At 50.6% G+C, this 26,275-nt stretch overlaps 1 protein-coding gene across 1 annotated transcript in view; it reads right to left on the reverse strand.

The window, feature by feature from the left end:
* Window positions 1-5: 5 nt before the first annotated feature.
* LOC122391482 overlaps window positions 6-26,275 on the reverse strand; it is a 29,915-nt gene continuing 3,645 nt past the window's right edge. Inside the window, exons 2-10 of the mRNA XM_043385429.1 lie at window positions 20,987-21,211; window positions 18,817-20,232; window positions 18,188-18,388; window positions 16,284-16,397; window positions 6,911-7,072; window positions 5,957-6,129; window positions 4,968-5,366; window positions 862-3,058; window positions 6-662 (exon numbers count right to left, since the gene is read on the reverse strand). Of these exons, the coding sequence (XP_043241364.1) occupies window positions 594-662; window positions 862-3,058; window positions 4,968-5,366; window positions 5,957-6,129; window positions 6,911-7,072; window positions 16,284-16,397; window positions 18,188-18,388; window positions 18,817-20,232; window positions 20,987-21,001 (4,746 nt within the window). The 5' untranslated portion in view covers window positions 21,002-21,211 and the 3' untranslated portion in view covers window positions 6-593. The remainder of the gene's footprint in view (window positions 663-861; window positions 3,059-4,967; window positions 5,367-5,956; window positions 6,130-6,910; window positions 7,073-16,283; window positions 16,398-18,187; window positions 18,389-18,816; window positions 20,233-20,986; window positions 21,212-26,275) is intronic.

The following is a 26,275-nucleotide window of genomic DNA, read 5'->3' on the forward strand; positions in this document are numbered from 1 at the left end:
CCAAACAGATAATCCTGCGTTTATTTACTGGCTTTGTATCTTTGTGGCCAAGCGTGACACAGCACAACTGTTCCTCGTAAAGTTTCACATTTAACGAACTTTTGGGAGGCATAAACATTGCACGATCACATCACCATTCATGCACCCACACGAGCTATGTGGCAGAGTGATAGCGGGCTAGTATAAACGAACCGAGAACGAAATGCAAAAAAAAGAGAAAAAACGGTTCTACCCGCATTCCCTCTATTTTCCCTCCTAAGCCTGTCTCCCTAGCAGTCGCTGCCATCCCTTCACATTTTCGCATAATCATGCCACGACTTCTAGCACCTCGACAAAATTGTACACACCGACACCCATAATCTCATCACAATTACGAGTCACCAGCATCAAGCACGCTACGAATCCTTCTGTAAGCGACCGGTCAGGTTATGCGTCTGCGGAAAATCACATTTATAACAACACCTTTCGAGAGTGAAACATTGCGGGGACACATTTTTACTCGCATGGAAACTCAGCCATCTTGGCAGTCGGTAGCATCTCGGTAGTCATCTGTCTAACGGCAGCGTTGATGTCCAACAGAGCCGAATCGGAACTCAGTCATCGTCACTGATTTCGTACCAGGGTCGGTCGGACCGTCTTGGGCGAACTCCGTTCTCAGGCATCTGACAAAAAAAAAACACTTATCAGTATTTCACAAAGCCTAAACAGTCAGCAAGAGCATGAGCAGACTGAAAAATTCACTACACAAGCGCAATATCGCCCCTTACTCGTAGAAATGAGAGTCGAGGCTTGAGTAAAAAGGTACCGTTGCATTTTATGGTTTGTCATCAACTGGTATGCAAAACAGGCATCAGGACTCACCAATTTTGTGTGGCCGAGAGGCGCTGGTGCTGGAGCTCCCTCGGGTCTCTGCGACTTCTGTCCAGTGCCCATCGGCTGTCCTACTGCTCCCACTTTCCCGCCCGCCGCGTCACCTGGTGACTGATCGCCACCGCCACCTAGCGGCCGCATGGTGGCGCCACCTGCGCCAGCTGGCGGAGGCAGGTGTCTGGCAGACTCTGTGACTGATACGTCCGAGGCGGGCGCCTGGGTCGACTCTGTATGGCTGGTCTCGCTCGCAGCCGGGCTGTGGCGGCCCGCCAACACAACAGAAGCGCTGGAGGCAGGTCGACTGGCGGCTCCTCGCAGCCCTGCGGCCTGATCGCTGACTCCTGCTGTTTCACTGCCAGTAACCGTCTCAGGACCTGTCGTACTCTGACGGCCGGGTGGGCGGTACGGAGGCTGACCACCACTCAGCAGCGGCCGGCCGGGAGACGAGCTCTGCCGGGAGCGGCGGGATACCGCTGAGCGGGACGACTCGGATGCACTATCGGCATAGGTACTCACACACACAGCGGTAAACAGATCTGCCGTACTATCCCCGTCCAGGAACCGGCTCTCTCCGGCAGCGTCGCAGGGCTCGGCCGCGGGTCGGACCTCACCCTGACTATGTCTCGACTCTCGGCTGACTCGGCCGTTCTCAGAGGGAGCGGCAGAGCGGGGAAGGAGTAGCGGAGGAGGGTCGTCAACCGTCTCCTCCTGGACGCTCTCTTGTACTGAGAGCGTGTCATCCCTGGTCTCACTCGAGTATGTCTCCCTGAAGTCCACTGCAGTGATTTCCTGACCTGGCCGAGCTGGTCGATCCCGCTTCTTCGGTGTCCAGCGAGCCCGGATGCTGAATTTCTGAAGGAAGCTTCGCTTCTTTCCTGCGGTGGCTGCGTCGCCAGCGGCAGCTGCGGCGGAGGGGGTGGTGTTCCCCAACTGGAACAGCGGTAGGTCTGGTTTCTCTGGAGACGCCTCGTCACTGTCCTCGCCCGGATCGCGCCAGTGTCGCGTGCCCTGGAGTATATCCGGTGCAGAGAGGATCGGTACGGAACTGGGAGGGGTCGGATGCTCAGGGACGGTCTGGGAGTCTCCACCGGTCCCTGTCGATCTCTCCCGACCGGAGGAGCTCTCGGTGCCAGTCTCGCGCCGCACGCGACCGGAGCGTCTGGTTCTGTCGCCTCTCCCGGTCCTACCCCGGCGCTCAGAGCCATCTGTGTCCCTACAGCGGCCCGGTGACGCGGTCCTGAGCGACGCCCTCCACTGGGCTGGCTGTGGCGCTGGTTCTGTTTCCATTGTCTGCCGCTGCGAGCCGTCATCATTTCCATTACTGTCACAATGAACAGCATCGCCATTGACCGTTATACAATCATCATCCAGCCAGTGCAGATCTCCCTCCCCAGAGAGATCAGCTGACTCCCCCGCCTCCCCGGCCGAGTCTCCCTTCCGTGGGGGAGGCGCCGAGCGCGCTCTCGCCCTGCGCTGGGCCTCCACCTCTCTCCTCACCAGATCCTCTGCACTGCCTGCTTCGCTGCCTGAGGGTTCAATGACATCGAGCACCGCTGCTGAGCCGGACTCGGATACTAGAGCCAGCTGTCGCAGCCGACGCCGCAGCTCGGCTCGAGCCAGCGCTACGCTCTCGTTCCCCGATGGAGCGGGACGTCGGCGCGGAGAGGTCCCCTCGGACCAGTCCAGACTGCGACTCAGTTCGAAGGGTGGCCAAAGAGCCCCTTCACCGTCCGCAGGGAAAGAGTCTGGGAGGGTGGAGCGCTCGATAGGATCGGCGCTCTTTCCGCGTCGCTCAAGGTGAGCAGAGGATCGCTGGGAGCGGCGCCGGGAACCCAGATCACGCCGGGAGAGTCTGCTGCCATCTACCGACAGAGCCTGGAAGCTGGAGTTGATCGGTCCGCCGCTGACGCCGCTGTCGAAGCTCCTGTCCAGGCTGGCTTTGGCCGGAGTCGAGGTCCGCTCTGAAGACACTGTGGCCGGCGCTGGGTAAGTTGGGACTCGGTCGGTAGAGTAGGGGTGGTGAGGGGTCGGGGGAGGGGCGCAGCCGGGCGGTCGGGGCGGCGGGGTCGGCGGCGTCCCCTGGAGCAGCTCCACCTCGATCAGAGAGTCCTCGTCCGAACAGGAGAAGGCACTGCTGTCCAGAGGTCGTCCCGGGGCCGCCTGGGCGCGGATGTCACCGATCTTGTTCCTGCAGTACAAACATGGTGTCAGTGAGTGCTACAACAAATACGTCAAACCTGAAACCAACGAGATTAACCCTCGCCCGCACATGCCATTTTCCCATCCTAGAACGCACATGGGGGGGGGGTGGTTGCCACCCCCCCCCCCCGCGCCATTTCGTTCCTGTTGGAGATAGAGCTTAGCAGTAAAGACCAAAAAGATTCTTTGGGAAGAGACGAATCCAATGATACCCAGTTTTACCTTCTCAGGTCAGTCATTGACCTTCCAGGTCAGGTCAAACTAAAAAATGTTGCTGTTTTTGGTCACCGTTGGATATCAAGTGCGCTGCTTATCAAATACCGATGACGATGCTGTTTTCTGGTGCCAAGCCAGCTAGAATCTCTTTGTCACACTATCCGACCAGAATTTTGCTGCTGAGGTCATTTCAGGTCAAGTTAGGTCAAGGTCAATTATATGTGTTTGTATGTCTGTGTGTGTCTGTGTGTATACTAATGTGTGTACCGATTGTTTTTGGGTCCATATCACATGAAATCATGATCTGAGAAGCTTTTACCAAAAATGCGGTCAAAAAACTTCACAAAAAGTAAATTCAGCTTGCCTAAAACGCAATTATCTTAGATGACCTAGGTTGACCTTGACCCTGACCTTGACCCCTGTACATCGTCGAACAACATGTTCCATGATAGGTGGGAGGTAAGACTGGCAAAAAAGGCCGAAATCAGGGTGTCAAAAGCTCACAAGGCCCATGGCAAACGCAAGATGTTGAGAATAGGCCATTTGGGTCATGACATGACCTGAAAAACAAGGTCATATCTCCGAAACCAAAAATCACAGAAACTTGAAATTTTCAGTGGACATCAAGAAAGGATAGACGAGCAGCTATACGAAAAATCAGCCTTCTAGCTCTAAAAATGTTGAGTGCAGAGCAGAAAGACTGCCTGGGGGGGGGGTGGCAACCACCCCCCCCCCCATGTGCGGGCGAGGGTGTATTAGCGGACACTTCACAGAAAACATCAATCATTAGCATCGCCACATGAATATCGTACATGTAGCTTTTGGGTGGTCCTGGCGTGATATGCATTATGCATGTCCATCGATCAGTAATGCGTTATGCAAAAGTGCTCTAAAAGGCATTGTTTGTCAGCAAAGGCGTATCCACATTCCTAATATTGCCTACTACAGAGTCTGGTTGACACCTTGCCCTTTGAGTTCACAAGTCCAGATCATAATTCATGCTGTTATCCCGAATGATCTCTGAAGAGAAGTCGCCGAGTGCATCAGTCCCTGACCTCAGTATACCAGTCCCTGACCAAAGTACATCAGTCCCTGACCAAAGTACATCAGTCCCTGACCTCATTACGCCAGTCCCTGACCTCATTACGCCAGTCCCTGACCTCAATACGCCAGTCCCTGACCTCAATACCTGACTTCAGCACACCAGTCCCTGACCTCAGTCCACCAGTCTCTGACCTCAGTCCACCAGTCCCTGACCTTTGTTTTGTTGTTTTGTTGGGTTAGGCCCTTTCGGTCGACAAGAGCATTGCAGAGCCGGAAGGATGATAGGAATTAGGGGGAGACATTGGTCTGGGCAGGCACCCTAGTGAGTCGCCGGGGCTGAGCCCGTCCAGAGGACAGGCCACCCAGCCCCAAGGCACTCACTGCACCCGGCTACGAGGTGCGCTCCCTCAGGAGCAGCGGTGCCGCTCCAAGGGAGCAGCCCGCATGAGATAAAGTTGCCTGTCCAGCCCGGAGGGGGGTTGCGGCGTGGAGGAGAAGGATTTCAGTATCCTGAGGATAGAAGCACGGATAAGTGAGTCCCTGACCTCAGTCCCTGACCTCAGTCCACCAGTCCCTGACTTCAGTCCACCAGTCTTTGACCTCAGTACAGCAGTCCCTCCCTGCCACGTCCCACCCACCTGACGATCTCCTGAGCCTCCGTCAGCGGCTGGGCGGGCTCCTTTCTGGACGCCCTGAGCCGGTGCCAGGCCGTCTCCGCCACTTGAAGTCGACTCTGGCTTTCGCACAGCGCGGTCTCGGCGACCGGGACGCTGCACTGCTGCCACCTATCTAGCAACGCTGACAACTGCTCGGCCAGCTGGGCGGGGTCCGTCTCCCCCAGCTGCGGCTCGTCGGGCTCAGCTGCCGGGTCGGCCTCCTGCAGCTGCCTGCGCAGCTGGTGTCGCTCGGCAGCCGCCAGCTGCAGCTGCCGCAGCAGCCGCTCCTGCAGCAGCTGCCAGTCGTCCCGCAGCTGGCGCAGCGCGGCGTGCATTTCAGCGCGCTCCCTCAGCAGCCGGCGGGCCACAGACAGCACCTCCCTGCGACACACCGAGGGTGGGGGTGAATATTATAAAACAGCGCCTCCGGCCTCGGATATATAATGAGTGACACAGACAAACGTGCGGGAGAAGTCACAAATAGTTCGACGTGAAGACGGCACACGGATTCGATTAGAAACGTTTATCTTACATAGGGCTGCAGAGTCATACTGGTAATACTGAGGCAAGCGCTCAGGAACGTTGCAGGCGGCGGAGAAAAGCGGTCAGCGGACTCGGTCGTCATTAAGGCCGGGCAAAAATGGAGCATTTCTAACGTTATGAGCCTTTTGGGGGGAGAAGCACGGTCATGGAAAAAATAAAGGTGTTTTTAGCTTAGCAAAGGTTTCCAGAGGCAATTCAGTTACATTCATGAAGCAATTCAATTATTTGTCGTGGGATACTGATAAGCGATATGTAGCTGATAATCATATTTCCTTTGGTGCGTTCGAGTGGAATGCTAAATGCATTGATCTTTTCCTCAGTCGATTTATCTCACTGTTGCAACTCTAATCGACATCGATTACTCCCAAAGCTCCCCTGAACTCCGATTTCCTCTGTCGGGAGAAGCCGATTTCCGGCACTGCACTGACCGGAAGTTGTCCTTGTAGTCGGCGTTGTCTCGACTGAGTCGCGCTGCCTCGACCTCGAGACTGCAGAAGTCACCGGCCAGGTCGGCCAGGGTCTCAAAGGTCAGCAGGTACTCGGCGCATGCGTGGTGACCCGTCTGAGCCGCCACGTCGTACGGCTTCAGACCGCAGGCGTTCTGAAGAAAGAGTAGAGGGACAGTGATCTAACTGATCTTCAGCTCTACGCATTACGCAATGGGTAAGAGCAAACATACCTACCTATTCACGGTTTTCGGTAGATACTGTTGGTAAAGTCACGTCGCCCATGTGTCAGTAGATGTGTGATTTTCATCGTTGCTGCAATGGCGAATTGTGGAGGCCAGCCTGGGCGATATGCAGTCATACCTAATGCACTTTTACAGTACCGTCTAGTGCCTTTGTTGTTCTAAATGCAGTTATGCGGCACTGTCTTTGTTGCAGTTGCAGAACTTGTGTCAATCCAAGGTCAGGGAATTAGTGCTCGAACGGCAAAAGTGTACAGTACAGATAACGGTGGCATTTCGCCTGTTTCCCTCTTCGACAGCTGAGGCATGTCTCACCGTTCACCGATGTTGGGAACGGTGAGTTGCCGGTGCTGGGAGAAAAGGGAGGGAGGGGAGGGGCACACCTGCGAAGGATCACTTCGTGAATAAGTGACCGTAGCATAAAGTTCAAAAACAGCAAGGAATCTTAGGGCAGAGTGTTTCTTCAGCTTCGCCAAAGGCATTTATGTGCATGATTTAGCATTATTAGCATAAAATGCATTAGGGTGCACCTGATCTCTAAAGACGACTAGGCAATAGTCACTTGGCCATATCGATGTTTCCATCCTAGCCCTATCGACTTCGCCTAGAGCAGCATTCTCATGTAAAACTCAGACTTATCCGTCGCCTTTCTTCCGAGCACTTCCTCCTTACCCCCCCCCCCCCCCGCACCTACCCGGGCGGTGACGGCGGCCCCCCTGTCGAGCAGTGCCCTGCAGACCAGTGTGTTTCCCGCTCCGGCCGCCAGGTGGAGGGCAGTGTCACGACGTCGGTCTACGCCTTCCAGGTGGGCCCTGTGTTGCAGCAACCGGTCCGCACACCAGCTGGCGATCTCCACCTGGCAGCAGAGAGATATCAGTGACGTCATAAAGGGGAGGGAATGAAGGGCGCAGCGAACAGTGCACGGTACGATTTGCATTTTACATTTTCCATGTTCTGGTTTGTTTCATGAAACATTCTGAGCATTTCTTACGTGGTTGGATTTGCTTGTATTTCGCCATTTGATTCGGCAAGTGCCTCAGTAAAGGACGCCATTTAATTGCGTCCCAGAAAAGCTATTTCTGGCACCTAAAAGCTGACTCGCCCCAAAATTGGTCCTCAGCTTCTATTTGGTGGATACCAGCACCAATCATGGAAAATGACCTTAATTAGCTGTTTCTGGCACCTATCCATCGGTACGCCTTACTCTTTTTTCTGAATCTGGCACCTAAATGCTGAGCGTAGCACCAATCTAGTAGAAAAATGAACTACTGGCTGGTAGAATCATGTTGTTCTGGTATAATGACCCCTGGAGTCTAGCCTAAAGGTTGCCAGTGCAGCTACACTCTAAGACAGCCCCGTAGTGATCTCAGCATTGTATATGACGTTTAAGTAAGCAAATAATATTAATTTGTTTGAAAAAAACAATGTCATTTAAATATTTAAAAGTATTTATTTGTAATGCTTAAAGGGAAACATTTTTGTGAGTAATTGTCTCGATTTTGACCATTAAAACGGGTATTGTATTTTTTGACGTCATCAAATAGCTCCAAAAAAGAAATGTAATGTTTTCATTCCGTTCAAGGCCGCTGAAGAAACGCGGGATCTTGCGTGGGACATTGTCCGTTGTTTGCCGCGCAGAGTTGTGCCGTGGTTGTGCCTTTTTCATCCGTTTCTTACGTATGGCATATGTGTGCATGAAGCTTTGATTTTGTTTTTGGTTATTGTGTGGCCGGTGAGTCAAACGCCCCTGTAGAAACCGGATGCTGCCTTTGATCGAGATGGAGTCAGACGATGATTGCAGAAAGCTAATAATATTGAAAAGAGGGCCGGTTGCGTGGCATGTCTGTTCAGAGTTGACATTTTGCTTTACTCCAGTTTATGACCTGAGAGCCTGGCTGGAAGCGACGGATCCAAACTTTTCACGTTAAAATGGCTGAGGGTGCAATAATCTCATAGTCTCTACATAGCGGGATGGTATAGCCTATAGGAGCGTCTTGCTACGCTGCACCATAGCTGGCTAGTGATTCTCTTTTGGCTAGAAATGGCATTAATCATTATCTCCACTGGCGAAAATGGCACTTCACATCACCGAATGCAACGTTCATGTTGTTAGGATACATAAAATCAGGAAGATTACGCGAATTAGGTAGGCAAACGTGGAATAAAATAGGTGCTGGATGTTTTGGTTTTGGTGCTGAATCAGCAAACAGCAAATACGGAGTTCAACTAGACGATCTGGCAACTTTAGGCTGTGTGGAAGCAATTAGGTGCCAGATTCAGATATTAGGGTCGAATAAGCATTTTGGGGCTGATCAGCAATTAGGTGCCAGAAACAGCTTTTTAGGGACCAGAAACAAATATTCCCCCTCAGTAAATCATGAAGCATGAAACTTAAATTGGCCAACTCACAAATAGGCGTGCATGAAAAGTATCGTCATGCAGAGTCTGGCGTTGCACGAATGGTCCAAATCCACAATGAAAGTGAAAGACATAAATCACACATGATAAAACGCTTTCTTCGAAAAGTAGGTACATAAAATACCGAGTTCGCAAAATTACCAAAGCATTTACCGCTCAGTCATCTTTTATAACTGAGTAGATATGGAGCGAGATCAGTTCGATCTGCTAATGGATCCGCTCGACAGGGAATGACAGGTAGTCCTGTCCCTAAAAAGATGCCGGTCATCTTTAGAAAAAGCCCTTATATCGATTTTGACGTTATTCCCATCTACCGCTTCCTATCAATCGCCGATCGGACGGTACTGTGGCCTTGAAACACCTCAACCTTGGATAACAACACTGGAACGACTGTAATCCCACAGCTGATGATCCGGATTAGTTCATGGCACATCAGCTCACTAAAATGACTTAAATGCATAAGACATCGCTTCGTGCCCAGCCGATGTTGATATAGTTTAACAATGCGATGCTGGGCCATGGGCATCAAAGTGTCAAAGTAACATATCTTCCATATGTTTTATGTTAACATTCCATGTTTAAATCACTCTGTTTGAAGTGATATTTGATCGTGGCAGCCAAACCAGCATATTCGTCAACATCTGAGTCTCGTCAGCCGTCTCGATGACGTCTGCTGCACAGACCGGCTCGCCCAGTTTAGTGCACATACGTGGCGTGCCTGCCTCTGTGAACCTATAGTTATCCAGTCTTTATGTGCAAATCGCTCAAAAATAGCCCCGTGTCCTGTTGGACAGTAGAGATGGTGTGGAGATATCCGCTAAAGGCCGCTGCGTGGGACGACATCGTCGTCAATGGCAGGGTGACGTGGAGGGTGTGCTGTCGGCGATTCCAACCAATGAGCAATTCCTGAATGAAATAGCTGGGCTGTAAGTTATAGGCAAATCATGATATTTTTGACTTAAGTTTGTGTCAGGAAGTTAATACAATAATAAAGGTCATGTAACGTGTTGCCCGACTTTGTATGGCAAATTATTGCTACCTACGTGAAATGATCTTAAGGACCTGATGTGGAGTTTATTAATGTAATACCTAAAAGAATGAGGATTTAACCCGGCAGTTGCTGGGGTATTTCGCCACCCACCGTTTGCTGGGGGGGGGGGGGGCGTTAAACGCCCCAGCCGATAACTCGAGAACCAATAGGCGCAGCGAAACGCACGAGGCGGCAAACGAAAGAACGCGACGAGATGAGTACTTTAAAGCTGAATTTTGAGGTCACAGGTCGGGTCAAGGTCAGGTCAAACACCTGAAATCGGGCTTTCAGTAGCATGAACTTCAGGACTTCGCAATGGGCGCCTCTCGTCATAAACTCTGTCAAAACGGTGCACAATCCATCATATAAGGCCTACAAGAGTGTCAGCTCCATGTAGGGGTCAGTCAAGCATAGGTCAGGTCAGGGTCAAGGTCAGGTCAACCGGGTAGGCACAAATCCCCGAAAATCAAAACTGATATTCGCAGCCCGTGACACATGTTTTATGGGTAATTTGGGGCGTAGAACACGATGGTGACATTCATTTTATCATATGTGTACGTGTTTGGCTCAAAAAGTTCAATTTAAGAAATGCATGTATCATGGTCGTCAAGTAGTCACGAGAAATTGCCAAGTTTCAGTTCAAGAATTTGGAAAATGCAGAACGATAATCAATAATCGAAGATAGCCATTTGATTGTTCATGGTATTGGCAGTCTAATGGCGTTTACGGTATGTCTGTATGTATATTCTGTGATTTTATATGATTTTTTGAACATATGCCGTTTTTGGTCGAAAACTCAGAAATCATGACGTCACTAAAACCTCGATATCTCAAAAAATTTTCCGACCGATTTTTTTGAAACTTTGTCACAATAAACTTCAATCAATTCCCTACAGGTACTTAAAATTTGGCGCGCCTGCGGCGCGCCGTTTTTATGATATGGCCCGGCGAAAAAAGTGGGGGCGTTTAACGCCCCCCCTCCCCCCCAGCAACTCGCGGGTTAACTCCACAAGAAATCGTTCGGGTCGGAGCTTTCGAATTGAATTAGCAAAACTTCGTCGTCGTCGGGTTAGGGGGTATCGGTCGCAATTTTGCGACCGATACCCCCAATGTAAATATATCGGTGCGGCGCTGCTGCAGCTGGTGGTCCATGAGAAGTAAAACAAAGCACTTGTACTTGATAGCTTTGTTTATAATGGTAATTTTTGACGTCTGCCTACTCGCCAGGATTATGCACAGGGTGATCCAAAAAAATTGGAACCCCTAACTTAAATTGTCTGTAAGTCAGAAAACTTTCGATTTATTGACAAATTACGAACGCCATTAGAAAGAGCGTTCAATTCTCTATAAAACCAAGTTGATTGAACCTAATTATTATTATAAATATGGCCATAGGCATTTGCCTATAAAATTTGTGTCACGAAACTCAGTGAAACGGTTTTAAACATTATGCGCAAATCAGTGATTGACGGTTTGCTGTTCTCATGTCGCTTGTTGGAGGTTCATGAATAAAAATAGCTCATTCACGTGCCATTGTAAGGAAAGGAAAGGCTGGCGGCCTGAATCTGATGGGACCAGTTGTCCCAGAGACTGCTGGTCCGCGCAGTCGGAGCTGTCCCCAAGCAACTGCAGGCCTGCTTGACTACCACGGAGCTCGCGTTAGGCACATGCTGGGATGAACAGCGGAAGCTAGGACGCGTGTAGGTATCTGTTCTACTGTGTGCTTCTGTGTAAATTTTCAGGTAATAAAATTGAATTTGGATGTGGTATTATTCGCAAAAAGACAATAGATAGAGTGCTAACGGATTTCAGCGCATTGTTGACATTTGGCGATTTCGTTTCATTCAGTTTTCTGACGCTCATTCCAAAAGCTAATAATGTGCCAATGCTTTACAACATACATGCACCAATTTGACGTGATTTTATAGAGGATTTAATGCTCTTTCTAATGGTGTTCGCAATAATACTTTCGGACTTATAAACATTTGCTAGGGGTTCCAAATTTTTTGGATCACCCTGTATATCCAACTGCATAGTCTTTCCGCTTTTTGATGGCCTGTTACTTGTGAGAAATTGCAGTCCCTGGTGTTGCTTTCTTTTCCAGCGTAGGAGCCTCCGGTGTCGCCCTATTGTAGTTGGAACAGCGTGGTATTCTACCGTGTACTGCAGTTGACCTAACAAACTATAACAGCTTTAATAGCGCACTAATTTAGCTGATAAGGTGTTATTAAGATGAGCTTATTCAGTGTTGTGTAAATATGGAAATTAACAAGCACTAGAGGGACAGCATTACGCGCAGCGTAATAAATCAAGTTTCAATAAAATCGGCCCAGTAGCGGCCGAGTTATGGCCAGAATAAATTTGGCGTCTCCTCCTGGCCGGCGGTGCTCTGTTCCGATATTCATTGCCAAAGGTCAGTGACCTTCCGGCTCTGATTTCACTCAGTTTTGCAGCGAAGAATCTGAGCCTAAGGCGCGTGCTCTCTGATCGGCACCGGCCGCGGCCCAAAATCCCGCAGAGATGCGCCCGCCACGTGCAAACCGGCGAGCGCACCCCCACCAAAATTTAATACGACAAACAGATGCACGCGTCCGACTTGCGCCCAAAATTCCACCCCCGTAGCCCGCACCGTTCCCGGGCAATAGCCCGCCAAGCGTGACTGACGCGTTACATACATACATACGTACAGACATTTTGATTTTTATATATGTAAACTAGAGGGACAGCATTACGCGCAGCGTAAAGAGGGACGGCATTACGCGCAGCGTAAGAACCCAAGTTTCAAGTCCACTAAACCAAGTTTCATTGAAATCGGCCCAGTAGCGGCCGAGTTATGGCCAGAACAAATTTGGCGTCTCCTCCTGGCCGGCGGTGCTCTGTTCCGGTATTCATTGCCAAAGGTCAGTGACCTTCCGGCTCTGATTTCCCTCAGTTTTGCAGCGAAGAAACTGAGCCTAAGGCGCGTGCTCTCTGCTCGGCGCCGGCCGCGGCCCAAAATCCCGCAAAGATGCGCCCGCCACGTGCAAACCACCGAACCCACCCCCACCAAAATTTAATACGACAAACAGATGCACGCGTCCGACTTGCACCCAAAATTCCACCCCCGTAGCCCGCACCGTTCCGGAGCAATAGCCCGCCAAGCGTGACTGACGCGTCACATACATACATACATACATACGGACGTTTTGATTTTTATATAAGTGAACTAGAGGGACAGCATTACGCGCAGCGTAATAAATCAATTTTCATTAAAATCGGCCCAGTAACGGCCGAGTTATTGCCAGAATAAATTTGGCGTCTCCTCCTGGCCGGCGGTGCTCTGTTCCGGTATTCATTGCCAAAGGTCAGTGACCTTCCGGCTCTGATTTCGCTCAGTTTGGCAAGCGAAGAAACTGAGGCTAATGCGCGTGCTCTCTGATCGGCGCCGGCCGCGGCCCAAAATCCCGCAAAGATGCGCCCGCCACGTGCAAACCACCGAACCCACCCCCACCAAAATTTAATACGACAAACAGATGCACGCGTCTGACTTATGTCCAAAATTTCACCCCCGTAGCCCGCACCGTTCCGGAGCAATAGCCCGCCAAGCGTGACTGACGCGTTACATACATACATACATACGTACAGACGTTTTGATTTTTATATATGTAAATGTGTTACGGAATACCTTTAACCCGCTCTCACAACATAATTTGTCAGCAGAAGGCAGGTCTCCCGTCTCTGCGGCTACCTTTAATACCCGTTAAATTTCACTGGCGATCCAATTTGCCCCATGCCGAGAGCTGCTATCTCTGTCGTTTCCAGACGTGTTTCCGACAGACGAAATCATCACGTTACGAAACACGAGATACCGACCACGCAACCTTACCACATAACTGCTTGGTATTTATATGGCTAGTTGGCTAGCATTGAGCGGAGACTTTCAAATTGAAGTCATGCTGCTGCCATGCCTCAAGCGTGGATGGTGATGTCTGATGCTTCTTCTTTTTTACTTCTTTTGACTGACTGTAGCAATTCTCAGCCTTTGCATAGAAGAAAATGCGACAAAAAGCTCGGAATTTTCATAGAATCAGCTACAAATCTTAAAGGCGTTCCTATCTGTAATTTCATATCAACTTCTTTCGGAAGAATGGATGCTTTGCTAGATTGTTATGCAGCCTTTCGGTTCCAGCGCTGGGTGCTAAATAAAATGAGATAACAGAACTACGGGATTACAAGCGGTATTGGTAACGGTATCTTGGAACAGGGTTAAAGCTGGCCTCTGCACCCAACAGCGCGACTCCGTGATACGGTGCATCACGTGATGCCACATATGATCGGATAAGAGGTCAGTAACATTTGCACCATATCGTGCGCTGATCTCAAAGGATCAAAGATGCGGCCAACGGTACTGGAGATTTAATATTCAATTTGATGTACTACGAAGAAATCTTCACACGATACATACATTCATGAGTGATAGCTAATCAGACGCAAACTTGTCAGAGTTGGATTCAAACGCCATGCCTGAAAACGCGCAGCATTTCATCCCGGAGCCATTATCACCTTTTCGGGTTTCTCCCTCGCTGTTTATCGCGCGTGTTTCCCGTTCTGATTTTCTCTCTCATCATCGATTCAAATGCATTCCTCCTCCGTCGCGGCCGTACAGCCCTAACAAGCTGTTTGCGTCTGCGAGTCGCCACTGGAGTCGACCTGGGGCGGGGAGATATGCATCTCTAACTCGGGTCACATGGCGATTGCCCCGTGTCTCGCGTCTCACGTCTCCCAGCTCACAACTCTCGTCTCCGAGCTCTCGAGTCTTGAAGCTCCTTCAATCTTGGAGAAAGCTGTGTTGAAATATAAGCGCTATGGGGGATGGGTGGGGAACGTCCCCCGCTGGTGGATAGCGAGGATGAATCACTGCCCATAGGGTGCAGGGCGAGTCAGATCTAGAATTGAGATGTCTTGATACATGGACAAAACGTCTGGTATGATGACACCATGAATCAGACGTATAATAAATGGAATGCATCTAACCGAAATGAGAAATAGCGACGTCAAGATAACGATGAAAGCGAAAATCATAAATGTGATGGATAATAATTAGAAAGGACAGAGCGCATAATAGATGACAAAAATAAAGTATTTTACAGGTTGTGAAACGGCGAGACGAGGCGGTTGGCACCAAAGCTTTCCATGAAAAAATGTCTCGCAATTCAGCGCGGCGCCGAGCGGGTGCTGGGCAAACAAATTATCTCCGAACGAAAGGCGGTCGGGCGTGATTTAACGGTGCTGCGTCCGTCCATAGGTTATCACATCGTGGCTGGAACCGCACTAATGGCCGGCACGACGGCCATCTCGGGACGTTTACGGCGCGGCGCGGCATGATTTGCCGCGGCGCCGGCCGATACGGCACCGGGAGAGCACGGAGTGACCCCGGGTCACCGGTGCCGGGTCAGCTTCGATTGGCCAACGCCGGCCGTGGGACCGAGCTGAGCGGCCACTGCGGTCAGGCCACCGCCAGGTTATTGATGGAGCTAACAGCAGCCCGCCGCTAATGCAACTGATGTATTAACTGTGCGAGCAGTATAATTTGAGCGATATTTATTACTGAAATTGAATTGATTTGACCTTCGGTATGATACGCTCGCTACTTGGAATGCGTAATGCGTTTGGAATATCGGGAACGCTCAGCGCAGACATCTTATTCAAGACACGAACTACTTCACATTGTCCATGAATAACAATGCCCTATTTAGCCTTATTTAGCGGAATAATGGCCAGTGTTCATTAGCATTCTACAATATCTGTATCGTCTCATGTGACAGTTCTGTCACTATAATTGGCTGTCGAACACGAATGTGATTGGCTATCCGTCACCAAAACGTCCAGTGGTGTGTTGTTCCTCCCACGTGACTCATAACAACCTACTGGACTAGTGGGTGACACCACGTGCTTTGTCTCCCCTCAACCGCTCCATGACAGTTATTATGGTGCTGGGGAGAGGAGAGTCTCACGACACGGAATACTGAACTGTCCTGGTAGTGGTGGCGATGGAGCTTTATACCCGGGAGGGTTTTGAGCACTTAAATAGTAACATCAAAAGAATAGCATGCTTCATCGCCTATACATAAATAACAATCAGTGAAATACAATTATTGAAACATAAAAGATAACAATTCATATCCGAAAGAAAGGTAGGGGACAAAAAAAGACACCGAGAAAGAAATATGAATATGTTACAACCGTGACATCGATGAAAGTCGGACTGATCTCATGGCTCTGACTGACTGACTGACTGACTGACTGACTGACTGACTGACTGACTGACTGACTGACTGACTGACTGACTGACTGACTGACTGACTGACTGACTGACTGACTGACTGACTGACTGACTGACTGACTGACTGACTGACTGACTGACTGACTGACTGACTGACTGACTGACTGACTGACTGACTGACTGACTGACTGACTGACTGACTGACTGACTGACTGACTGACTGACTGACTGACTGACTGACTGACTGACTGACTGACTGACTGACTGACTGACTGACTGACTGACTGACTGACTGACTGACTGACTGACTGACTGACTGACTGACTGACTGACTGACTGACTGACTGACTGACTGACCTGTCCGTGCCGGGCGGCGGCGTGCAGCAGAGAATCGTCTCCCTCACCGGGTAGAAGGCGGGACCGGGACGGACACCGGTCTGCCAACCACTGGACCACCTCCAGCCTACCACACTGGAATACACAAAGAGTATTCAGTTAGTTCAGAGAGTTCAGTTAAGCGGGACCGGGACGGACAGTAGTCTGCCAGCTACTGCACCATGGTGCAGTAAACCAAACCAACCACTGTAACCACTGTACCTCAAGTCGACCACACTGGAACACAACGAAACACTTAGAACACCATGACGCCTCAGAAGCACTGAGTATAACAGACCGGAAACTTTCAGAAAACGCCGAACACATATAGGATAGCAGGGCACTCAAGATTGAGGGAGCAATGAGTATCGACTGTGAGCTCTCTGTGGATGATGACCACCGAGCGATTGCGATATAAACACAACTTTTGCTTTAAAAATTAACTTTGGATGAGAACCATTCACGCTCAATAATTGTTTAAAACATTTTTCCGTGATGGTCCGTATAACGAGGCCTTGTTCTCGCCTCCCTGCTGAAACGCCCGCCACCCTTTTTGTCCGTTCAACGACCGGCGCATCTGCTCAAACCGTGTCCCAGTGCCCGATGGAGCGGGAACCGAGCAGACTTCCTGTGCACGCCTGTTTGACTCCGAGTCCGCCGGCCGAGTCGACTGAGTCACGACTCGACTGAGTCACGACTCGGGCGGCGACTGCGGGAGTACACCGCGACTACTGGGTGATCTGCTGTAGCGGCGTGTACTGTGCCGCTGTGATCAGTGTTGTACGAGATGGGAGGCGATGGGCTATAGGCAGCGTGAGAAAGAATGCAGACTTTGCCGAGAGGTTAATTGTTTCCCATGTGAGAGCTGTGATCAATGAATTGTGAGGAAATGAGTTAGGTGTGAATTTTTTCGTGTCTATGATATTCGTTTTCGTTACTGTTCCAGGGGCCGTATTCACGTCGATCATTTTCAGAAGAATGTTCTTAAGTTTGACCTACTTCTTACGTATATTTTTTATTCACGTAAACTCCGTCGATAAAAACTTAAAAAGTGTTGACGTGAATACCAAATTATACTTACCTACGAAAGAAAATCGACTTACGAAGTCGACGTGAATACGGCCCCAGATAAATATAATTATATGACAGAAAGAGAACATTATATACCTGTCGTAAATACATATATTTCAAGTAGGTTTCCTGTAAACAAAGCCATTTATCAACAAAGCAATTACATTTTTTCAAAAGGCATTAAACCTTAATTTTTCAAACTCCTTTCTAGTGTCAAAAATCGACACAAGGTACTCTAACAGCGGCATATGACGTCACATACCTAAGTACACTTCTGATACGCCACGGCTCCTTTGTTTCACACCTGAGTGTTCTTTGCTGACCTTTCCTCTCAAATAATCGTGTTCGCTGGCACCTTCACATGGCATGTCCCGAGTGTTGTTCCCACATGTTGTAAGGATTAGGAGGCGCCACATGACACGAAAAACACGCCAAACATGCATTGCTTATGAATCTGTCCGCCAAGTGTCAATTTGATTTGTAGCTTATCTTGAGCAAGGAAATCCTGTGCCATTTTTCTGAGAACCAGGTTGTTAAGTGGCAGAGAAATACACGGAGGAAATTCACAGCCACGGCGCAAAAGAGCTTCAACACTGCTGTCTACACGATTACTGCAGATTTTGCCACCTGAAAACAACACTTGCATCCCATAGCAGGCACGGTTATGCATAACATTCTTGTACTGGCACTGGTAGCAAAACGATTAAGCAAATCGTCGGAAACGTTCATGCGTTTTTAGGGCACCACAACAAGGTGCCCGCATCGATAGCCAAACGGGTCATGGGACGATTTCATTTAGCGCCTGCGGTACTCACCCTAACTGCTGTCAGGCACGGTGTTAGGCCACGGGAATTCTCCTTCCACAGCAGATCGCTAAGCCCGTGGCAGCACGTGTCTGCCAGCCACGTGAGAGCCTGCACGTGCCCGCACGCGGCCAGCACGTGCGCCACGGTATTCCCGTGCCGGTCGGCTAGGCCCCGTGCCGTGGAGGGATCCAGAGCTGACAGTGCCACGTCCTGTGGAAAATGGAAGGTCGGGATCAGCTAAAGCGGACTGTGGTGACGAGCATAATTCCAGCGCTAGACCGTGTTTTGACAGAGAAATTCAGCATGGTGAGATAATCCTATGACGTATTACACCGCTGAATGTCAGAGGTGATTTCGCCGTGTTCTATTTGCACAATGAGCTCAACGTGTGGTTGTTGATCGTAATGTGCCATGACGGCCGTATGAGTCACGGGTAACGATTGGAATCAGGCACGATTAACATCAAACGGCATTGTTACAGCCGCACATGAAAACTTGTCCTGCCCTGTCGACAACGTTTTCCCGGTATCTTTATGATTTACGCCATCCGGCATTGAGCTATTCTTGCACACATTGATAAACTGTGCGAACTGATGTCGATTTCACCTGACCGCGGCCCGTGCGTGTCTCCTACTCACCAGTTTGCCGACGGTCCCCTCTCTGGCGAGGTCAAACAGGGCCGTGACCCGGTGGGCTGACCTCTGCGCGCTGCCGTCATGATCGGAGGGGGGCGGCGCCGGCCTCCGGCCGCGCCCCCTGCTGCGCCGAGGTAGGTTGAGTCGGGTCAGGTCAGGTCGTCTGCTGGGGACAGGTGGGGGTGGGCTGCGCGCTGCAGCCTCTAGGAGACGTGCAATAGCTGCCTCGCAGCCCAGGGGAGCCGAGCCCTGCCAGGGTATCTGACCAGCCTCGTGACGTGGCTCCAGCTGACCATGGTCTGACTGACGCTGTTCCGACTGACGCGGCACATTCTGTGGACTTTGTGAGTCCTGTAGGACATCCGCTCTCTCGTCCTGACCCAGCTCTGTGTCGTGTCCAGTGGTTTCCCCCTCCCCCGCGGCCCGCTGACAGATCACCGACTCCGTGTCGATTGGTGTAGTGCACCCGCTGCGCATTCCGCCAGTCAGCCTACGCTGTGTGGGCGCGTCTCGGAGCTTTTCACTGAATATCTGACCGCCATTACCGGTGTGGGACAGACCGTTCTGATCGATCACCCCCTCGTCACTGGGTCTCCGCCTCTGGTCGACAGCTGAGGGCGGCCGAACTCGCTCCCCGGACCCCGATCCGGACAAGGGACCGTTCAGCTCCGGTGAGATGCCGTTCACCTCACCGGGCGCGGGACGGGCCCTCTCACCTGCTGACTGTCTCACAGGGTGAGCAGCGCCGCTCACCTCGTCCACCATCTCTCTCACCAGCTCGCCGGCCGCGAGGTGAGATCTCTCGGCGTGCGGACTTGGGATGAGATCGCCATTCGGAGTTCGAACTCTGCCGCTATTTGGGCTTTGAACTCGAACACGATTTGGGCTTCGAACTCTCTCGCTATTCGGACTTTGAACCCTTTCGCCAATCGGACTTCGAGCCTGAGGGCTTCTCATTCTCTCGTGGGGTGGACTTCTAACCCTTTCACCATTTGGACTTCGAAACCTCTCACCATTGGGACTTCTAACCCTCTCACCATTCGGACTTCTAACCCTCTCACCATTCGGGCTTCTCATCCTCTCACCGGGCGGACTTCTAACCCTCTCTCTCACCGTCTCCCGAACCAGCTGCCCAAGCGGACCGCTTTGCTCCGTTCTTGCCATTTCGCTCAGCGTTTCAATGATGCTGGTGGCTCGGACAGTTGGCGTTCCCATCGAGGAGGTAGCTGAGGCAGCTGAGACAGCGGAGACAGCTGAGGCGGCGGAGACAGCTGAGGCAGCGGAAGAGGAGACAGACGAGGCAGCCAGGCTGGCCCGGCCGGGGAAGTCGTAGAGCTGTTCCAGTGCCGCCAGCTCTCGTTCGTCCAGGGTGTACTCCTCGATGACGGGAAGCGGTCCCAGGCGGGGTACGCTGGAAGGCTGTGAGGGGAAGGGGGACAGATGATCAGAAAGACGGAAAATTAAGCGCCAGTAATGAGTATATAACAATCACGCCAGTAATACCTGGCACGTATTACGCCTTAGGTACCGACTGTTACGGCCATGGTAGAGGGGAAGACACACCGAAGCTGGTGAGGTATAAGCTAGAAAGTTCCTGACAGGACAATTTGTCTTTAAAACGTTTAAGCGCTCCATCATTTTATCAAACATGTCCATTATTCTCGCAATCGGTGAGATTATCACGAATACACAAGGCGGCCTCTCGACTGATGTCTATTATGGCTAACAAAACTGTCGAGGGAAAGTAAAACGGCTTTGATGTGTTAATTACCGAGTGACAAAACATCGTGGCAGTTTGCAGTAAGAGCTTTATTAATCAATTCCGCGACAAGGCTATTTGATTGCCACTTCCGTTTTACTGCTCAGTGCCGTCATTGTCCATTTGTTAATGGGCAGCAAACCTAGCGCCTAGCTGAAGGAAAAACTTCTGTGGATTATAATGTTTCACTCTCATATTGTCATCGACATTCATGACATGCGGCGTTGCTTTCAACGCAACAATAAATTTCCATTGTGCAAGGTATAAGAAACTGTGAACAACCACGCGGGCACGCTCCAGCAGTCAGGGTAATCATCGCGGGGAATCATACTATTATCCTGATCCGCAGTATTCACAATCATTGCAGGCCGAACAGAGGAAGTAAACCAGCTGTAAAACCCCGGCATTACTCACCCTACTTCTGATCATCTTCGATGTCTCCCGGAATCCACGATGACTTGGAATCACCACCTAGTTCCCGTCGTCTCTCCGATCTGACACCCAGCGTCGACCGCAAGTGACCTCGGGTGACCTCGGTGACCTCCCGCGGCCCCTGTTGACCCGTGCGGTCAGCAGCCGGCGGCGTCACCCAAGTCACCGTCGCCGCCGGCGGAAGAGCGTCGCCGCGGTTCCTTTCACCTGCGGGGAGCGAGAGTCGGTTAGCGCATATGCGGTTCAGCGGCAACGGCGCAGCTTGCTCGGTAAAAACTACCGGCTCCGGGTCAACCGTCGTGATAAAAATCATGCCGACTGTGCGTTAGCCCACTTGTAAGTACCGAGAGTTTTGCCTGCAAACTGGCAGCCTCGGACGTACTGCAGAGCTAAAAAAGAAATCTGAAATTATTCCAACATCTCTGAGGTGTCGAGCTGTGGAACTGCGACATGACAGGGCGGCAATTAGTATGCAAATCTGCCAACCGCAGGATCGCCCAGCGGCGAGTCTGGCCTGCTGGTTTCGTATATCGTATGAATAGATGCTGGACAGTAAGAACACTGAAAAAAGGTGGGTGGCGTCCATGATCACAGCGGTCCAGAATGGCTTTAGATAATTGCTGTATGAACATGTGTAGTTGAAATCAATATTTATGTTGCAAACTACAAAGTGAGTTTACAACTAAAATATTTATTGATAAAATGGAATAATGGATAGAGTCTTGTATTATTAGTTTACGCCCAACTTTTGATTTAATTATTAAAACATCCTTTGTTTCCGTTGTGATATGCGGTTACTGCTGCCACATTTGGTTAATTTTAATGTTATTTTCCAGTATTATTACCTATATCATTGTTAAGCCACAAGAACAGCTTGTGGTTTGGATCACACCTAAAAAAATGTTCGTTGCCGACCTGTGCGTTTGTCAAAAGATTGATGCGTAATGCCTTTCTGATCACGGCACCAAATTTCCTATTTTTGCTAAGCCGCCCAATTATCCGCGACATTGCGTGACTGTCGTGGGGTGCTGCGACTCAATATGACAGTTGTAATTAGTGACAGGCGAGACAGCAAACAGCTGTTCAGACACGTTCGATCCACACTAGCTCGCGTGATGTCTTCAGACAGGGAATTTGGCAGTGATAGATGACCTAATACAGGAATGTTTGCCGCATGTAGCTGGATATTATCAAGATGATCAACATACAACGTGGGAGCACGACATTTTTACTGCCGGCATTTATTGTGATAATACAAGATCATATTTTTGCACTAGAGAGTTACGAACACAATTCTTCTTCTTGGGTTATGTTCCTTGGAAGAGCTTGTAGAGGTCCCAACTTCTTACCAATTGAACGCTTTGCACCGTTCGCAACACGTTCATACATTTATTCGTCAATGTATACAGCTGCCTTTGGTGCTTGGCTTGCGTGGCAAGAAGAAAAGATAGCATGTTTTTTCCTCCCCGCCATGCACTTTCTTACCTAACAACAGTCTTAATTGGACAGAAATTTGGAGAAACGTCAGACATGTCAGTTTTCAGGTTTAGTTGTGATGTGCTGAAAAATGCCGGGCCTTCCCGTCACGTGCAGCACAATAGTATCCAATCGGAACACGGGTGCCTGGGTTACGGTTACGAACACTCAAGGGGTTTGTCAAAAAGTCAGATATTTTGTAGATCGGGCGATGTATAAAACCACTGCATAGGGCATTGTCCTACCTCAAAGGTTGGCGGCAGTATATCTCGGCAGTTTTTGTGCGATATTTTTGTGCAGAATCCATTGTACATTCGTCCAGTGCTTTGAATGAAGTGCACGTTGTTATCTAACCGCATTGCTATTATTTTGCCAGAGCACGGCTCCTTTCAAAGCTTCGAAAAAATAAATTTGGCGTGAGGATTATGATATATTCGTGCATGATAGTATAACTGTAATTTTACTGGTGGAAGCACGAAAATGAGAAAAAGAGAGCATATAAGCACATGAAAAGGATGAAGCAAAATTCCCAGTTGCTTAGTGGTACGTTGCATGTACTCGTAAATTAGGCATATTGTGGCTGTACAGTGTACACAGTACGTTTGGGCGAAATATATAGCGTTAGTTGCAAAGTTTGTTGAGGTTTGTTGACGCACCGAGCTATGAGAAAACGACCTGCATTACCTGTAAATATGTACTTTGCAATTCTTATGGATTCCGCCCTCCCCCCTCCCCCCGAGCCAGTCTCGACAGAATGTTACGAAAGTTACGCACCTGGCCAACCCACTCTCAGATCTCACAGCATATAATCAAGCAGCGATCCGGCACCCCCGGGTCGCATACCACGTCCATACATCCCAGCCTTGCACAGACTGCCAACAGCCCCGGGGCGTGTATCCACGGAGCGCTCTGCAATCTGTGCCCAACGGGGCACCGCTAACATCCCGTACCCACGCACCTACACCCCTGCACCCGGCACCCAGGGCTGTCTCGCACCAAGCTGCTCTGAATGGAATGTGTGCCGGGAGTCTGACGCACCTCTGCGGGGTGCAAACGACCCTCTCGCACGGTATCAGTCCCCGTGGGGCAGGGGACCATCGCCGAGGTATTTCCAACGATCGTCGAATCACGCTGGGGAATCGCCGAGCCAGCCAAGTGATCGCCTAGTCTCACTTCTGAGCGGTGGTCAGGCTACGAGTATCGTCAGATTTCAGAATAAGGCCTCAAGAACGTCTACCTACAGCCGCCACCGCCACCACACGCTGGTGAGCCCTCAGACAGTGCGGTGCGGCCACTCGGCAGCTTTGTGGCCTCTCCGGCCAGGCCAGGGTTATCACGAGATGAGCCCGCTCTAATCAGGCCGACCGACCGCCGGCCGAGCCGCCCGGATATGGCGCTGTCGTGAGGGCCGCCGACGGCCCGTGACGTCATGCACGGGGTTTGTTAACATACCAGACTGACCCGCATAAAAATGGCCAAGGAGCGCCATTTTTGTGCTGTATGAGCCAAGGTGTTTGGCTGTTACGGTATCTGCAAAACGGACGCACGCGACGCAAACAGCACTCTTCGTGGCAGAGCGGATAGGACAAAGCACCCATGGCTGCAATGGCTATAGGTTGATTTCAAACTTTTTTACGGCATCTGTTATTGCATTGAATTGTTTCATGTAGTGTTCAAGGGGAAGGACCAGCTCGTGCACTATTGCGGCTGGATCAAAGGAACGAAACCGTGCAGAGAGGCGCTGCAATTTTAGACAAAGAAGTAAACTGACTAATTTGCGCCTATAAAACGAGTACTGCCCGAGCCATGTGGCTCCCGTGGCTGCATATTACACATATTAGGGTGAGGCCACTTCAGTTGGTAGCGAGGATGGACGAATGTGCACAGTCCTGGAGCTTGAGAGGCCGACTATAAAACAGCTGGCATGGGGAGAGGCACGTCACTCATTAGAAGCCAACGCAAGGTTATCACGGAACGATGGACCGACATCACTATACCGTCACCGCCACTGCTGCTGTCAGACTGTCAGGCTGTAAGGCCAACTATCAGGCTGTCACTGTCATCATCATCGCCATTACCAACGTCACTGTCACCGCTATCGTCAGCTTCAAACGTTTAAACCAACTTTCCTCCCCATTCACTGCTCAACATCCCCAACGGAAAGGCAAGCAGTCCATGGGAAGCACGCTGGTCGCCGGGGTGGTCCTGCCCTAAAATAGCGCATCATCCTTGACCAACCGACAATGCGAGACCCCGGGGTCAGCTGACCATTAGAGGGAGGGGAAGACGCCCGCTGTTCCTGGCTCCCCGCGCCTCAATGAAGTTACGTGATGGGGCCGCGGGGAGGGATGGAAGGAGGCAAACCGCAGCAGCTGCTTTTTGGTCACGCTCGACCTCAGCCGTGACGATCGTATGTAGATCGTGACGTGACGAGCGGCAGCTGCGGGGAACTAAAGGATATACCGTGGAAGGGCCGGGGCCGGGGAACGGGGCACGATAAGCAGTAGTTAGTATCAGTACATAGTGTCGTGAGTCCAGCACGGTAAAATTAGGCCTATTACCGCGGACAGCGATACAGAGCGTCCATGACGACAGGCGATCGTATCTGGGACAGTGGACCGGACAATGAATGTTTCAGAGATACGCATCATTTTGCGGACTCTTTCAATAATTTTTTTTTTAGTTCCGCTGAACGGGAAAGACGACACTTAAAAAGTGAGGAGCTACATTACCTGACATTTGAATACGATGATCAATTTATGCATAATAAAGTGATAAAATCATATTCTTCATTTAAAGCAATCGCCTGTAGATTTAGACGCCAACCACTTGCTTTTATCATTCGAATAAAACAGAATGAGATAGGCATGGCCGTAGGAATTATAAATAAAAAGTGATAGTATCAGTATATTTAAAATCAGTCGTAGCTATTTACCTGTACACATATTCCAGTTAGAGGTCACAGCTCTTTCACTGCTCGGAATTAATTTGTATTGTGCAGTGAACCGTAATCAAAGCTACTTGTCCTAGTTGCTGCGATGCCACTACAAAGAACACCTAAGTGTGCATTATGAGTCGGTACTAAGAATTGCAAACTTTCTACCATAAACAACAACAAGTTATTTCTCAGGATACCGTGAATGATGATCGAGGAGCTCTAAGCGGGAATCATCTTGCCAGCTTATTCACTCACATTGCACTAAGCTCGTCACCTTCCCTACAAAGCCTTTCAAGGATGTGACCTGATTTATCCGCCAGTGACCGGCGGCATCCTGGCCTTCCGACGTGCCACCCCGCCACGGTCACCGAGTCTCCGGCGCCGATCACCAATCAGTCGACCGTCACCGTTACAGACATACCACCCACACCAATCGGTAAAAACGCGCCCGGTCGGTGCAGCTCGCCCGGTCGGCCGGCGTTCCCAGGCCTTGGTGGCGTGAGAGAGCGCAGTCGGACCGACCGTAACTCTGTGTTTCCTGTGAGCCGAGCGGCGTGCACCTCTGACCTATCGATGGACGACGTTTCCGAGCGGTCAGGAGAGGAGGGCGAGCCTCTCGGAGCGGTGCCGAGGCCGTGTGCCGTACCCGCTCGGACGAGTACGGCGAGGTGGCGTGTCCGTGACCAGTTGCAGGGCGCGATGGGCGCCGGTCAGGACGACCGAGTCCGTTTCATGTTCGACCGTTGTAGCACTCGTAAAGCGTGGCACGGCCGGGGTGCGCCAAGTGATTTGTTTCAGGAATGGACCGTGGGATATGCCGGGCGTGAGGCTGTGTTCGGAGTGATTTGTGATTTGCT

This window comes from Amphibalanus amphitrite, unplaced genomic scaffold (assembly GCF_019059575.1).
Source record: "Amphibalanus amphitrite isolate SeventyFive unplaced genomic scaffold, NRLGWU_Aamphi_draft 000439F_arrow, whole genome shotgun sequence".
Classification (NCBI taxonomy): Eukaryota; Metazoa; Arthropoda; class Thecostraca; order Balanomorpha; family Balanidae; genus Amphibalanus; species Amphibalanus amphitrite.